Below are 13,207 nucleotides of genomic sequence, written 5' to 3'. Positions count from 1 at the left end.
TTGCTTCAAAGCATAGCCTTTAGGGTTGCCATGGCTCATACAATTATTGTCACTGTTATAAACGGTCATTCATTACTTTACCATAATTTCCAAGGGACACAGTACTTGTGATGGTGGTCGGATCACCTGTACAGAAATGAAAGTGGAATGTAGTTTACGTACACAGTAGCCTATTAGTATTGATATTGAAGAAGCATCGTATATGTGATATGTTCGAAAGCAGGGCCCCACAGCGTAGCACATGTGTGATTCTGAACATTCCAACCAACTATTTTCCGATGGGCAATAACTATATGATAAACACTACAGTATGGCTTCAAAATGTACAATTGGTAGGCTAACAAGTAACACTAGCAAGTAGTAGCATTGGTACGAGTATTATCTTAGGTTGCTAGGTAACGGAAGCTAATTAAAGCTACATAGCTTCCGTTTTGGAAAAATAACTCACGTACTCTGGTGAAAGTGTCTGAAATATTTAGAACTCACGCATCTAAAGGTTAAAACGAATAAACGTATCCAAAAACAAATGTCATGTACAAATTGGAAGAATTAGTGACATGATACTTCTACAGACGCCATTGTTGTGCATGCCATGACCGACTGTGAACGTGATCAGCCACGCGCTAGCGTCTTTGAAAATTCAGGGCTAGCTACTGTAGCTAAATAAACTATTTTGGGACAAGGTTTTCTAACAGTTCTGAACGTTTATTTTCACTGATTCTTTTGAGGGTGATTTATCAGACGCTAAACTTTGATAACATGTATGCATTTTCAGTATTTCAAAATAACTTTCTGGAGGGTTTAACCTAGCTAGCGAAATCCTAACGTAAACAATGTTAATCTGATATAACGCTATAAACAACTCAATTTCAAACCTATATGCCCCATCCAATTTCTAAAAATCTGTTTATATATTTAAAACTATGTCTGTAAAGAAACTCAACTTTGAAGTAACTTATTTCCAGGTAAAATCCATTGTGTGAAAGACGGTAGGACCCTGGCAAAAACTGTTTAGGAAGCCCAGTTTCAGCAATGCGTTGAAATGGGCATGCGCAAAGTTGTTGCTCAGGGGCAGACTGAGGGGCAGGTTTGCTAAGGAAGAATTGTAATATTCTGTGGTGACTTGTCTTTGAAAATGAAACTCTTAAGAGTTGCTTACCTTTTGGTCACATTTAACAATTTTGTATTACAAAACTATTGGAGCACACATTTGCATTGTGTGTCATACAGCTTTGGTGTGCTATAGCCTACAAATAATGTTTGCTTAATCATGTTACTCATCACACATTGATTGCTTTTGTACATGTTTATAGTAAAGAATGAAAGACTAAATGATATTCCACATTCTGTCTTTTTTAATTTACACTATGTGTCTGCATATGAGAACATTGATGACCAATGACCTGCTGGGGCTGAGCAGCACATTAATTACATGCAGTGTCTACATTTATATATATATAAACCACTATATTGCAGTCAAGAACCGCTGTCCTGCGACAAAAATAAGGTAACCAGGCGACCAAGGGACGACGTCGCGGCAACGTTGTCCACGGGTCTAAAAATAAGGTAACCAGCCGACCAAGGTACAACGTCGCGGCAACGTTGTCCACGGGATCAAAAATTAACGTAACCAGCCGACCAAGGTACAACGTCCCGGCAACGTTGTCCATGGGACCAAAAAATAACGTAACCAGCTGACCAAGGTACAACGTCGCGGCAACGTTGCCCACGGACCAAAAAATAACGTAACCAACCGACCAAGGTACAACGTCGCGGCAACGTTGCCCACGGACCAAAAGATGACGTTACCAGCCGACCAAGGTACGACGTCGCGGCAACGTCGTCCATGGGACCAAAAAATGACGTAACCAGCCGACCAAGGTACGACGTCGCGGCAACGTTGCCCACGGACCTAAAAATGACGTTACCAGCGGACCAAGGTACGACGTCGCGGCAACGTTGCCCACTGGTCTAAAAATAACGTAACCAGCGGACCAAGGTACGACTTCGCGGCAACGTTGCCCACTGGTCTAAAAATAACGTAACCAGCCGACCAAGGTACGACGTTGTGGCAACGTTGCCCATGGGACCAACTGGCAACATTCCCTTTATAACGTTGCTACGACGTTGCCACGACGTTGCCAGAAGGTAACGTCGCGGGTTACCAACTGAGCACTTACTGGCAACGTTGCCGCAACGTCATGTGTTAGCTGGGTATCTATTACTAAGCTAAAAGGCCGTTTGTGAACCATTGTATTAGCGGTTTTAAGTGTTAATCAATGTCTTCCTCTTTCTCCCTCTTTCTCTCTCTGGCAGCGGGAGTCTTCGATCCCTACATCCCACCAGAGGGTGATTCCCGTCTCTCCAGTTTGTCTAAAGAGGGTTTGAAACAGCGGACCGAGCAGATTAGACAAAGTGCTGCTTCTCAGCTAGCGTAAGATGTAGTCTGTTAATATTTTTACATGTTAAATGGACAGTCAAAATATATATATATATATATATTTGTTTTAATTATACCTTTAGTGTTATTTATCTAGCTAAATCGTTTTGGTGCGAGTTTTGCAGACATTGGCCATAGTGATGTTTACCAAACTACACCTGCTAACCATATTACCACACAGAAGGAAGCGAGTCTCATCCATGAGCTGAGAAAGTTTTTACATGAAACTGTTTGCAACAAGAAATGTTGATATGTTATATCTTGAGACAGTGCTGTTGAGTTTTTTTTTGTGCCAAAGATTGTTTTTGGGCTAAAGCAGAGTGCCGTCTAGTTCCATTTTATTTGAGAGAAGGCCAACATCTCTACACCAATAACTTCAAAACTCGGAAACTCGCATCAAAACAATCTAGATGGAAAATGGCAGTAAACCTAAGAGGAAAATATGAATTTTGGTATGGAGCTGTCTTTTTTAACCCTTGAACACTGACATCCACTTTTCCTTTAGGATACGTAAGATCAAAGAGCACGACACAAAGTTTACCTCAAAAGAGTTCCCAGGGCACGCTCAGAGGATTTACATTGAAGCTCACAACGTTCTTACACAGTAAGGCATTCAGAGACAGACAGTACATAAAAGCTTTGTGCATAATGCTTGGTGAGATTTACAGCATTGTTCAAAAGTTTCCCATCCCTTAGAGAGGTCCTTGTTTTCAAAAGAATAGTTACCGTTTGGTCATTAAAATGTCATCAAATTGGCACATTCTGTTTACCATTTTAAAAGGCTGATTATTAGAAAACCCTTTTGCAATTATTTTAGCACAGCAGAAAACTATACAAGAACTATTAAAGGAAGAAGCATTCAGTTTGTATTCTGTCTGGAATGGAGTGGCCAGATACCGGTCAATCTGACCATGGCAATGTGAAAAATAACTATATATATACAATAATTGCACTGAAATATCTCATATAATACAAAGCCTTTTATTGAGTTTTTACCGATCTTGCGCTGTGCCATAAAAGTTTTTTTAAACATACTTTGAATCGAAGGCCCAGTTTTCCAGACATTGAAATTTGAGAGAAATTCAATCAAGATCTCCATTGAAAATGTTTTTAGTAGTGCTGTCAGTTTAACGCGTTATTAACGGCATTAACGCGAACCCATTTTAACGGCGTCCATTTTTTGTACCGCGCGATTAACGTTCTTTTTGGCCTAGCAAACGATGTAGTTTTTTTCACATGCTATTGCAGCAACTACTGACGATAAAAACTACAACACCACACCGGATCTAGCTAGACCGGAAACAAAACAACAGGCACGCCGCACACACTTATTTGGGCTTGCGAGCCGGCTAAAGAGTAATAGGCTAACGTTTTGAGTGGATGGTGAGCGTGAGACGCCGAAAGTGATGCCAATACTGCCGTGCAAAGGCAAAAGACCGTAACTTCAATTTTGTCGAAAATTATTTTTTTCCATTTTCGGAACAGTTAAGGTCTGCTTTATCATGTGGCCAAATATCTTAAATTAACTTGTCTGTTTTTTAGAGAGAATAAGGTTGTTGTCTTCACCGTAACTTCCAAAAGCCTGCTTTGGCTTTAGAAAGCCAATGCAGAATGCCGTAACATCAGTTACGGACCTTGCCTTTGTTTTGCGGCACTCAAAAACGTTCAAATGGAGTTACGGTTTCAATTGAACTAATACGTAACCTAGCAACAACAAACACATCTAGCATTAGCCTAGCTTACTCGCTGGCATTCAACACCAAACATCCCAAACATGAGTCGTTTGTAAGTATCTTACCCTGGCAGTTAAATCAAAAACACCCTTGTCTTGTGAGTCTTGTGACAGGTATCCACGTGTATGTTACATTGGCTTATAAAATACAGAGTTTATATCGTGATGAGCAACTAAGTGAGCGAAGAAACGGAAGTTACTGTATTTTGCCTTGGCATGACCACTTACGATAGACTATAGGATACTATTGTAACTTCAAAATAGGGGTCAAAAGTGCAGTTTAAGATCAACAATTTCCAAGATTTCTAATTTAAATAATGTGTAATCACTAAAACATCAAACTGCTAGATTTTAAGTGTCCTACCTAAAATAAATTTGGCAGGACAACTACTTTGAAAGTGCAAAAACTTTGAAGTCGTTTTTCTCAGTTCTACACTTCGGCGAGTTACGGTCTTTTGCCTTTGTAGGGCAGAATAACCTTCTGAATGGAAAGTTCAGAATCTTCAGAAAAGTTGGAAAATGGTTCCATTGACAAGACTAAAGCAATATGTGTGTTTTGTCGTTGTGGGCTGAGCTATCATCGCAGCACGTCCAGTCTGAAATACCACTTCATAGCCAAGCACACAGCTGATGCAAATTCTCTGCCCCCTCGTCAAAGCCGGGCGATTGCAATGTTGTTTTCAATTAAAAAAACAACATTTGCACCAAGCAATCCGATCCACTTATCCATGTTGATGGAGCATTAAAATTGGAAAAAAATATTGGACAAAAAGAAATCAAGGGACATTTAGAATAGATAAAAATGTGTGATTGATCGCGAGTTAACTATGACATTAATGCGATTAATCGCTACTAAATATTTTAGTAGTTTGACAGCACTAGTTTTTAGTTTAGGACTGCTTAAGGATGCTTAATACTGGGCCTTAATCAATTTTTTCTGTTTTTAGGTTCAATAAAGAGAAACTCCATTCCCTTGTCACAGAAAGGTGTTATCCTGTAAGTTACTGCTTATGTTCTGTCCTATTTATAGACCCTTTTTCAGTTAATACAAATGGTGATGTTTTTATGTGGGTGGAGCTTAGGTGGAGGCAAAAGGATTCACCTGACCACTTCACTTACACTAGCTATCAAGTTTTGTTATCTTGTTTTATAACAAATGTAAATGAATGCACTGCGTTTATATAGTCGCTCTGGATAAGTGTCTGCTAAATGACTAAATATAATATAATATATAGCGCTTCTCTACCTTAGCGGCACTCAAAGAACTAGAGAAAGTTTACTAAACAGATTATAAAATGGTAGGCTATACTGTGTAGAATATAGGCTATGGTTGGCTACCAGCTGTAGATTAACTGAACGAACAAATGCTTTGTATAATGTAGACAAGTGATATCACGGAACCAAAATGTCAGTAATCTCCACCAATACCAGTGAAATTTCACGGTATTCAATAACATTTTTGAATACCAAAGCAAAAATGTATAAAATATGGTTACTGAACAACTCATTTGTTGACATTAAGTCACCTACAATATCTAAGACTGTAGCCTACTTATGACAACAACAGAACATTAATACAATCACAATGCATGTAGGCCTAAAGGTAACACATTTGTGTGGACTGAATGTAGACATTAAGCAAAGTCAGCAGATGACAAAAGATCATTTGTAGAGCTCAAAAATATGAATGCCTTGACTTGAACATAAATTATAAGAAGTAGAAAGAGTGGATTCAACACGCTTCATGGGGCCATTTAAATTTGTCGCGCCACAAGCACAAAATTTAAATATATATGCCAAACTCAAATTTCGTCAAACTATGTAATTTAAAAGCCTAAAGTGTTAACCATGTTTTTCCCTCCTTTTGTATGCCCCAGTATTAGGTATTGCATTTGCAAAATGCTGCAAACCATAAAAGACATGAATGGTGATGTTTGCAAATCATCTTGTTTTTGGAGATGTTCTCATTGTCATATGCCTCACACCCAAAGTATTTCCATACATGGCTCTTCCACTTTTTTGGTTGACAACTTTTAGTGTAGCCCCTGCGGCATTAGCTACTTATCCAGTGTTGCCAATTTAAATACTTTGTCCCTAGATTTAGTGACTTTTTGCCTTCCCTAGTAATAAATGTCATATAGCAATTTTCTGCGACTTTTCAAAGAATTAAATTTAGAAATTTAAAAACAAGAAAAGCACAGTTTTTACCTAGGGAAATTATTTACTTTCGTAATCAAGTTCACCTGGTCTTAACTACCACGAGGAGTTTTAGTCCGGCATTTTACGCCAACATTTGGGTTAACCTCATAACAATTGCAACAAAAACAACAGATTTTGTGTCCTCGATATTCAGAATGAGAGAAAAAAGTGTTAAGGAATTACATGAAGGGAACAATTTGAAAATAACAAATGTGATCCTACGCCTTTTGAGCGACGGCTATGAAGTCAAACCCTTTTGACCGATATATCTAGAATATGGTTTAATAGTTATTCCTGTAGAAATTGGGGAATTACATAACCGTAACTGTCATAAATCATATATAAAGTCAACAGCATTTGCAGATTTCCGCTTTTTACCCTGAGGCTAATTTCGGTATTTCAACTCACGACGCAGATGGCTAGCGTCACTCCAATTACTTTTCATGGTCATCTAATCATTTTTGTGGAATAGCGGGTCCTACTTACTTCAACTTTTGACTGGTACTGTACATTTTTCTGCAATTAAATCAACAAACTTCATTCCCTGTTTGATAATTTATGCAAAAATGTTCATATAATGTAAAACGCTCCAAATGTAGATTTTTGTTGAGCTTCCCTAAAGCTGAGAATTCTTAGACCTTATTGTATACATTCAACAACTGGGAAAGTTAGTCTGTCTAAAGTAGCTTGATACTTGGCTTGAATAGCTGTGTATTTGCATAAAGTGGGATCCTAGTTGTGTATCCTCAAACATGCCTATAATTGCAGTGATGGTAAGTGACAGCTACAGTACATATTTCTATGGCGTAAAAGTAGTACCTCTTTTAAGACACAAGACGTGGTGTTGTCAACATCAGTAACATACATTATTAGTAGCGATATTTTGATAAAGAAAATTGTGACTAGGATAGATTGAGGGAGGAGGTTGATTGATATTTGGGGTCAGTACAGAGCCGATATTCTGCCAGACACAGTAGTTCAAAACTTTTATCAGTGCAGTAAGGCAAATGCAAGCATGTAATTGACATTGTACTTGGCTAATCCATGAACAAAGGAAGACTACCTTATGCATCTGGAAAGTATTCACAGCTATTCACTTTTTCCACATTTTATGTTACAGCCTTATTCCGAAAATGGATTCAATTCATTTTTTTCCTCAGCATTCTACATAAAATACTCCATAATTAGTTTTAAAAATTGCAGTAAAGGACACCTGAAGGAATCTCAGATCATCAGAAACTAAATTCTCTGGACAGATGAAACAAAGATTGAACTCTTTGGTCTGAATGCCAAGCGTAATGTCTGGAGGAAACCAGGCACCGCTCCTCATCTGGCCAATACCATCCCTATAGTGAAGCATGCTGTGGGCATGTTTTTCAACATCAGGAACTGGGAGACGGGATCAAGGGAAAGATGAATGCAGGAATGTACAGAGACATCCTTGATGAAAACCTGCTCCAGAGTGCTCTGGACCTCAGACTGTGCCAACAGCCAAGATAACCAAGGAGTGGAGGGAGTCAGATGGCTCAGCGGTTAGGGAGTCGGGCTATTAATCAGAAAGTTGTTGGTTCGATTTCCGGCCGTGCCAAAATGACGTTGTGTCCTTGGGCAAGGCACTTCACCCTACTTGCCTCGGGGGAATGTCCCTGTACTTACTGTAAGTCGCTCTGGATAAGAGTGTCTGCTAAATGTAAATGTAAGGAGTGGCTTCGGGACAACTCTGTGAATAGCTTAGTCAGAGACCAGACTTTAACCTGATTGAACCCCTCTGTAGAGATCTGAAAATGACAGTGCACCAAACTGATGGAGCTTGAGAGGTTCTGCAAAGAAGAATTGAGACTCTCCAAAAAAAGGTGTGCCAAGCTTGTAGCATCATACAAAAAAAAACTGGCTGTTTTTACTGCTTAAGGTGCTTCAACAAAGTATTGAGCAAAGGTTGTGAACTTATGTACATGTTATATTTTGGTTTGCAGATCTACAAAAAATATTAAACCTTTTTTACTTTGTCATTATTGGGTATTGTGTGTAGTATTCTGAGGGGGGAAATGAATTGAATCCATTTTGGAATAAGGCTGTAACATAACAATGTGGAAAAAGTTTGTTGTCAAGAAAGGAGGCAATGACAATTGTCTCTCTGCTGCCAAAATCAAGCTCTAGTTATAGATAGTAGCCTACTTGTGCCTTCCAATAATTTGTAGTTCTGATGGCCATACTAAGCCTGGTCCTTTAAAAAAGGAAAAACAAGTACTGTTGAATTGACATTCTGCTTAGATTCTGAGGAAAACTGATTTAACAAAGTCCTCATTCACCTGATAACATCTCAAGACTACTGGTCATCTACCAACTACAAACCATGAAACGGTGCCTGCGTTATTTCCCACATGTCAATAAGATGCTTGCATTAATCACTGCACAGATCAAAGCAATCAATTTCTGTAAGTTAAATGTCAAGTATCTTGTTGTCAGTGCTGAAAGTTACATTTGTATTTGAGCAGTTATGAGTCCATGGATGCTATTCAGGTGAGGACGTGGGTGATCAGTTTGCCTCAGCATCTATGAAGAAAGTCAACAGTGAATGTGATTCAATGGGTTTTCAAAGGCTTCTCATAAAACCAAGGCATAAACACAGCAGACTGGAGCTTTTTAAGCAGGACAAGCCTTCATCTATGGAGTTAGATTAGTTTCATAATTCAAACAAACAAACGCAACACGATTCAAACAAATTTAACACGATCCAAACAAACAACACGATTCAAACAAACAAACGTAACACGATTCAAACAAACGTAACACGATCCAAACAAACGTAACACGATTCAAACAAACAAACGTAACACGATTCAAACAAACGTAACACGATTCACAAATGTATTTCGTGATTCACAAATGTAACGTGATTCACAAATAAATGACCCTATTACATTCGTTTGCAACCTGACAAACACAAGTTACAAATCCCTGCATTCGTTGGTGTGAATCCCTGCATTCGTTGGTGTGGATTTTTGGAACTTTCCTGACGCGCTTAGATTCACAAATGCATTTTTTCTAAAAGATATCCTCTGCAGCCTATCAGATGTCTCCAATTTTAGCCAATCACCGGAGAATGTCTAATATGGGTAGACGGGCTCTGCGTTAGCCTAGGAAACACGGTAAATGACTAAACATGAATCCTGCCATTCTCAACAATATTTAATCACGTATGATCATCGGTTTAATAAGCTTAACAAGCAACATTTCACCTACATGCTACCAGACGACATTGCTCGTGATCTGAAGGAGACGATGTCCGTCATTATGGCAGATTGTTGAAGACCACATAGACACGTTAATGTGATTGGCTAAAATTGGAATAGACAATCTGATAGGCTGCAGAGGATATCTTTTAGAAAACATGCATTTGTGAATCTAAGCGCGTCAGGAAAGTTCCAAAAATCCAAATCAACGAATGCAGGGATTCACACCAACGAATGCAGGGATTTGTAACTTGTGTTTGTCAGGTTGCAAACGAATGTAATAGGGTCATTTATTTGTGAATCGTGTTACATTTGTGAATCACGAAATACATTTGTGAATCGTGTTATGTTTGTTTGAATCGTGTTAAGTTTGTTTGTTTGAATCGTGTCATGTTTGTATGAATCGTGTTACGTTTGTTTGAATCGTGTTGCGTTTGTTTGTTTGAATTATGAAACTAATCTAACTCCATATTCATCAGCCATCAAAACGATAAACAAATTGGAAAGCTCAAGTAGATTATCTGTACTCATGGCCAAGTGTTTTTCTCAACGTGTTTTCCCATAGAGAAATGTTGTATTACCTTGCACATCAAACAAATGAAATAAGCATTCAACATTGTCAGTGCCTCTTACACACCCTTTAGGCCTATACCCTACAACATATAATTTTGAACTTATTACTTGGAGGTCAGCCATGAGACTAAGAGTCACACACTTTGGGGTCATGTGAGGCAAAAGGTGGGGGTCGCAATCTTTTGAAACTTAACAAGATTTGGTCATACCTACAGTACTATTAGCTGTATGTTGAAAATAAAATTGATCTTTTTCACTATGTAAGGCTGGTTGTCACCCTGCCCCCCACCTCTCATATGCTAAAGTCTGGAGTTGCTGGACAGAGGAAACTTGCATTGCTAGACATATTTTGATAAGGGTCAAGATGTGGTCTTTCTACAGATAATAGTTGGGTATAAAGGTGTTGTCGAAAACAGACGTCCTTTTGAAGAAGTAGTAAAAAAGTAGTCTGAGGCAAAATATCTTTCAAAAGCTGAAGGCAGCTCGATGGTTTATTCAGCAGGCAAGGTGCGTTCACTACACGTACAAGGAAAAAACAAAGACCTAAGCCCCAATGTCCCTGTCTTATAGCCCAAATGAGGATGATTCCCCTGCCCTGGGAATTTCTATGACGGTATCACATCCATATCCTACGTGCTTGGAGTTTTGGCTGGTAATATTGTTAATGAACTTCTACAACAGCTGGAAAAGCCCATTTCTACTGACTCCCCCTTAAATGTCCCAGGCCCGGTCTTTGAAGCAACACAACTCCACTTAAACTCTTCTCGACCCGAATTATCCTATCCTTCATCACGAGTTCTGGCAACCCTAATTACTTGTTATTTTCCAATACCTAGGCGTATTTACACAAACCCAGCTGTTTCCATTTTCTTTCTACTGTTCTGGTCAGAACCAGTCTGCAGAGTGGAGTTTTATGAACTGCGTAGTATTATAACTGTGTAGTAGTCAGCCATTTTAGACCCATCACTCTGGCCTGGTGTAACCCTGCCTAAGTTACTTGCCTAGCTGTCCCATAATCAATAATTTCCCACAACAAAGGTAATTGTGAAGCATTGATCTCTAGAATTTTGATCTCCTGAGGGTTTCTCCTCAGCTCTCGCTTCTCCTGCTCCTTTTACTTGCTTACCTCTTTCTCTCTCTGACAATAATCATGGTAGTGTAGGTAAGATTTAAAGTCTTCACTTTGTAACATGATTGCCTTAATGTATAGAATTAATATGCAATGTTACTAAATATCAATTTAATTTAACTGTACTTTGACCATCCTAGCTCTCATTTAACCCATAGTCAAATAACTGCAATTCCAGCACATTTGGTTAGTGTAAATATATTTTTTAGTTTACCCCTCTTCCTTCAAACCTTGGAGAATAACCTAGTTGTTGGCCAATATTAAACCACCCTACACTGTTAAACTCAATAGATTTATCCTAAAACACCGATCTATAATGTTAATTTCACAGATTTCGGGACTTTCCCTTCTGACTTATCCGTAACACATGTTAAAGACGATACCTTTAGGGGTATGATACAATAAAATAACTTTTGTTGCATTTTCATTATTACTGGACTATTTTCCAAATATGTATTGGTATATTTAATAGATACAAAGATAATATAGAAATGAAGAGAACACAACAACTTAAAAAAAAAAATGTTTTCCTTTTTTGCAGTCCATGTTATTATTAGGGTACTCCAAGATAGTTTTTTTGGGGGGCACTTATTGTGACTGTAGCATATGTATTCAGAAGTTTCTAAGTTTCCCTTCAAAGACAAAATCCATAAGCAATTATAACTCTTGCAGGAAATGACGAGGGCCAACCGTTATAAGACGCTGCGTTGGAACTTTGTGGAATCACTTGAACCACCAAAGGTGGTACATGCACGGTGCCCTGACATGGTCAGTAAAGGCAACCTGTATGGTCAGGTGACTATACGCATACACTCCAGACAGGTAACCGAAATACTTGCGCTTTTTCCTGCTAGTTTTTCACTTTACTTGTAAGGGTATCTGTAATGGTTGAGAACAATTCATACAGCGATATCTCCTCCTTCCCCATCAGACGCTAGCTATCTATGACCGCTTTGGGAGACTGATGCTGGGGAGTGAAGAAGAGCCTAAGGATGTCCTGGAGTATCTGGTCTTGGAGAGGCACCTCATCAACCTGTATGGCCGCTGGAGGTTACATGGCAAGATTGTTCCAGCGTGGGCTCCAGCCAAAGATCCCATCATTAAGGTAATTTTTAAGAATAACTAGTGCACAGTGCCTGTGATGCAGTCGGGGATTAAGATGTCGGTGAGACACAAAAACACAGCTTTCTGGTACTATAGATGGTGCACAGTGCCCGTAAAGAAGGAGATGACACACACATATTCCTGGAATTGTCGATAGGGCACAGTGCCATTGATGCAGTCGATGAGTGAGATGATTGTGCCACAAATGTCTTAAATTATAGATAGTAGTAGATTATAGTGCAGTGCCCATGGTGCAGCTGGTGATGACAGTTCTTCTCAGTGGCTATGGTACCTACGTTTCTTAGATCACAACTGGCACACAGACACACAAGATTAATGATAATATAGATGCAGTCATGCCCATGATGCAGCTGGTGATGGTAATTTTGGTTAGTTTATTTGGTGTTTAATTAGAGTTTTTCCATCCGTCAACACATTTATTCATGTAACAAAATTAACTAATCTATACAGAAATATGTATCCACTTTATATGGTCTTTCAGTTAGCTAGCCTGCATTTCATCCATAAAGAAAATCCTTTGAAAGAAGCTGATTCAATGGTTTGCCTGTCATCAGCACTGCTAACCTGGCCATGGCTTCTAACTGACGGTATTCTGAAAAAGTTGCAAATAACCTTCCAGCTATACTGAAATGTAACACGATCTGGTGAAAAGGCGCTGTTTGCATTTTTTTTTTACTGTTTTCCTTTTCTTGCATATTATGATAGTTAGTTAGTTAGTTAGTGTTGAAGTCACTCAATATTATAAACGTCATTAATTTCCGTGTTAATAGTGCGTG

At 38.8% G+C, this 13,207-nt stretch overlaps 1 protein-coding gene across 2 annotated transcripts in view; it reads left to right on the top strand.

Annotated features, from left to right (window-relative positions):
- The window catches only part of mrpl45 (mitochondrial ribosomal protein L45), a 48,401-nt gene that overhangs the window by 19,040 nt on the left and 16,154 nt on the right, over positions 1-13,207 (top strand). The window contains exons 3-7 of one of the 2 annotated variants that reach the window (XM_047043895.1): positions 2,317-2,434; positions 2,946-3,044; positions 5,120-5,168; positions 11,979-12,128; positions 12,238-12,411. In XM_047043895.1, the coding sequence (XP_046899851.1) occupies positions 2,317-2,434; positions 2,946-3,044; positions 5,120-5,168; positions 11,979-12,128; positions 12,238-12,411 (590 nt within the window). The remainder of the gene's footprint in view (positions 1-2,316; positions 2,435-2,945; positions 3,045-5,119; positions 5,169-11,978; positions 12,129-12,237; positions 12,412-13,207) is intronic. The other variant, XM_047043898.1, reaches the window with a different exon arrangement.

This window comes from Hypomesus transpacificus, chromosome 21 (assembly GCF_021917145.1).
Source record: "Hypomesus transpacificus isolate Combined female chromosome 21, fHypTra1, whole genome shotgun sequence".
Taxonomy (NCBI): Eukaryota; Metazoa; Chordata; class Actinopteri; order Osmeriformes; family Osmeridae; genus Hypomesus; species Hypomesus transpacificus.
Note: the sequence above shows the minus strand (reverse complement) of the source record. Positions and strands in the feature narration are given on the sequence as shown.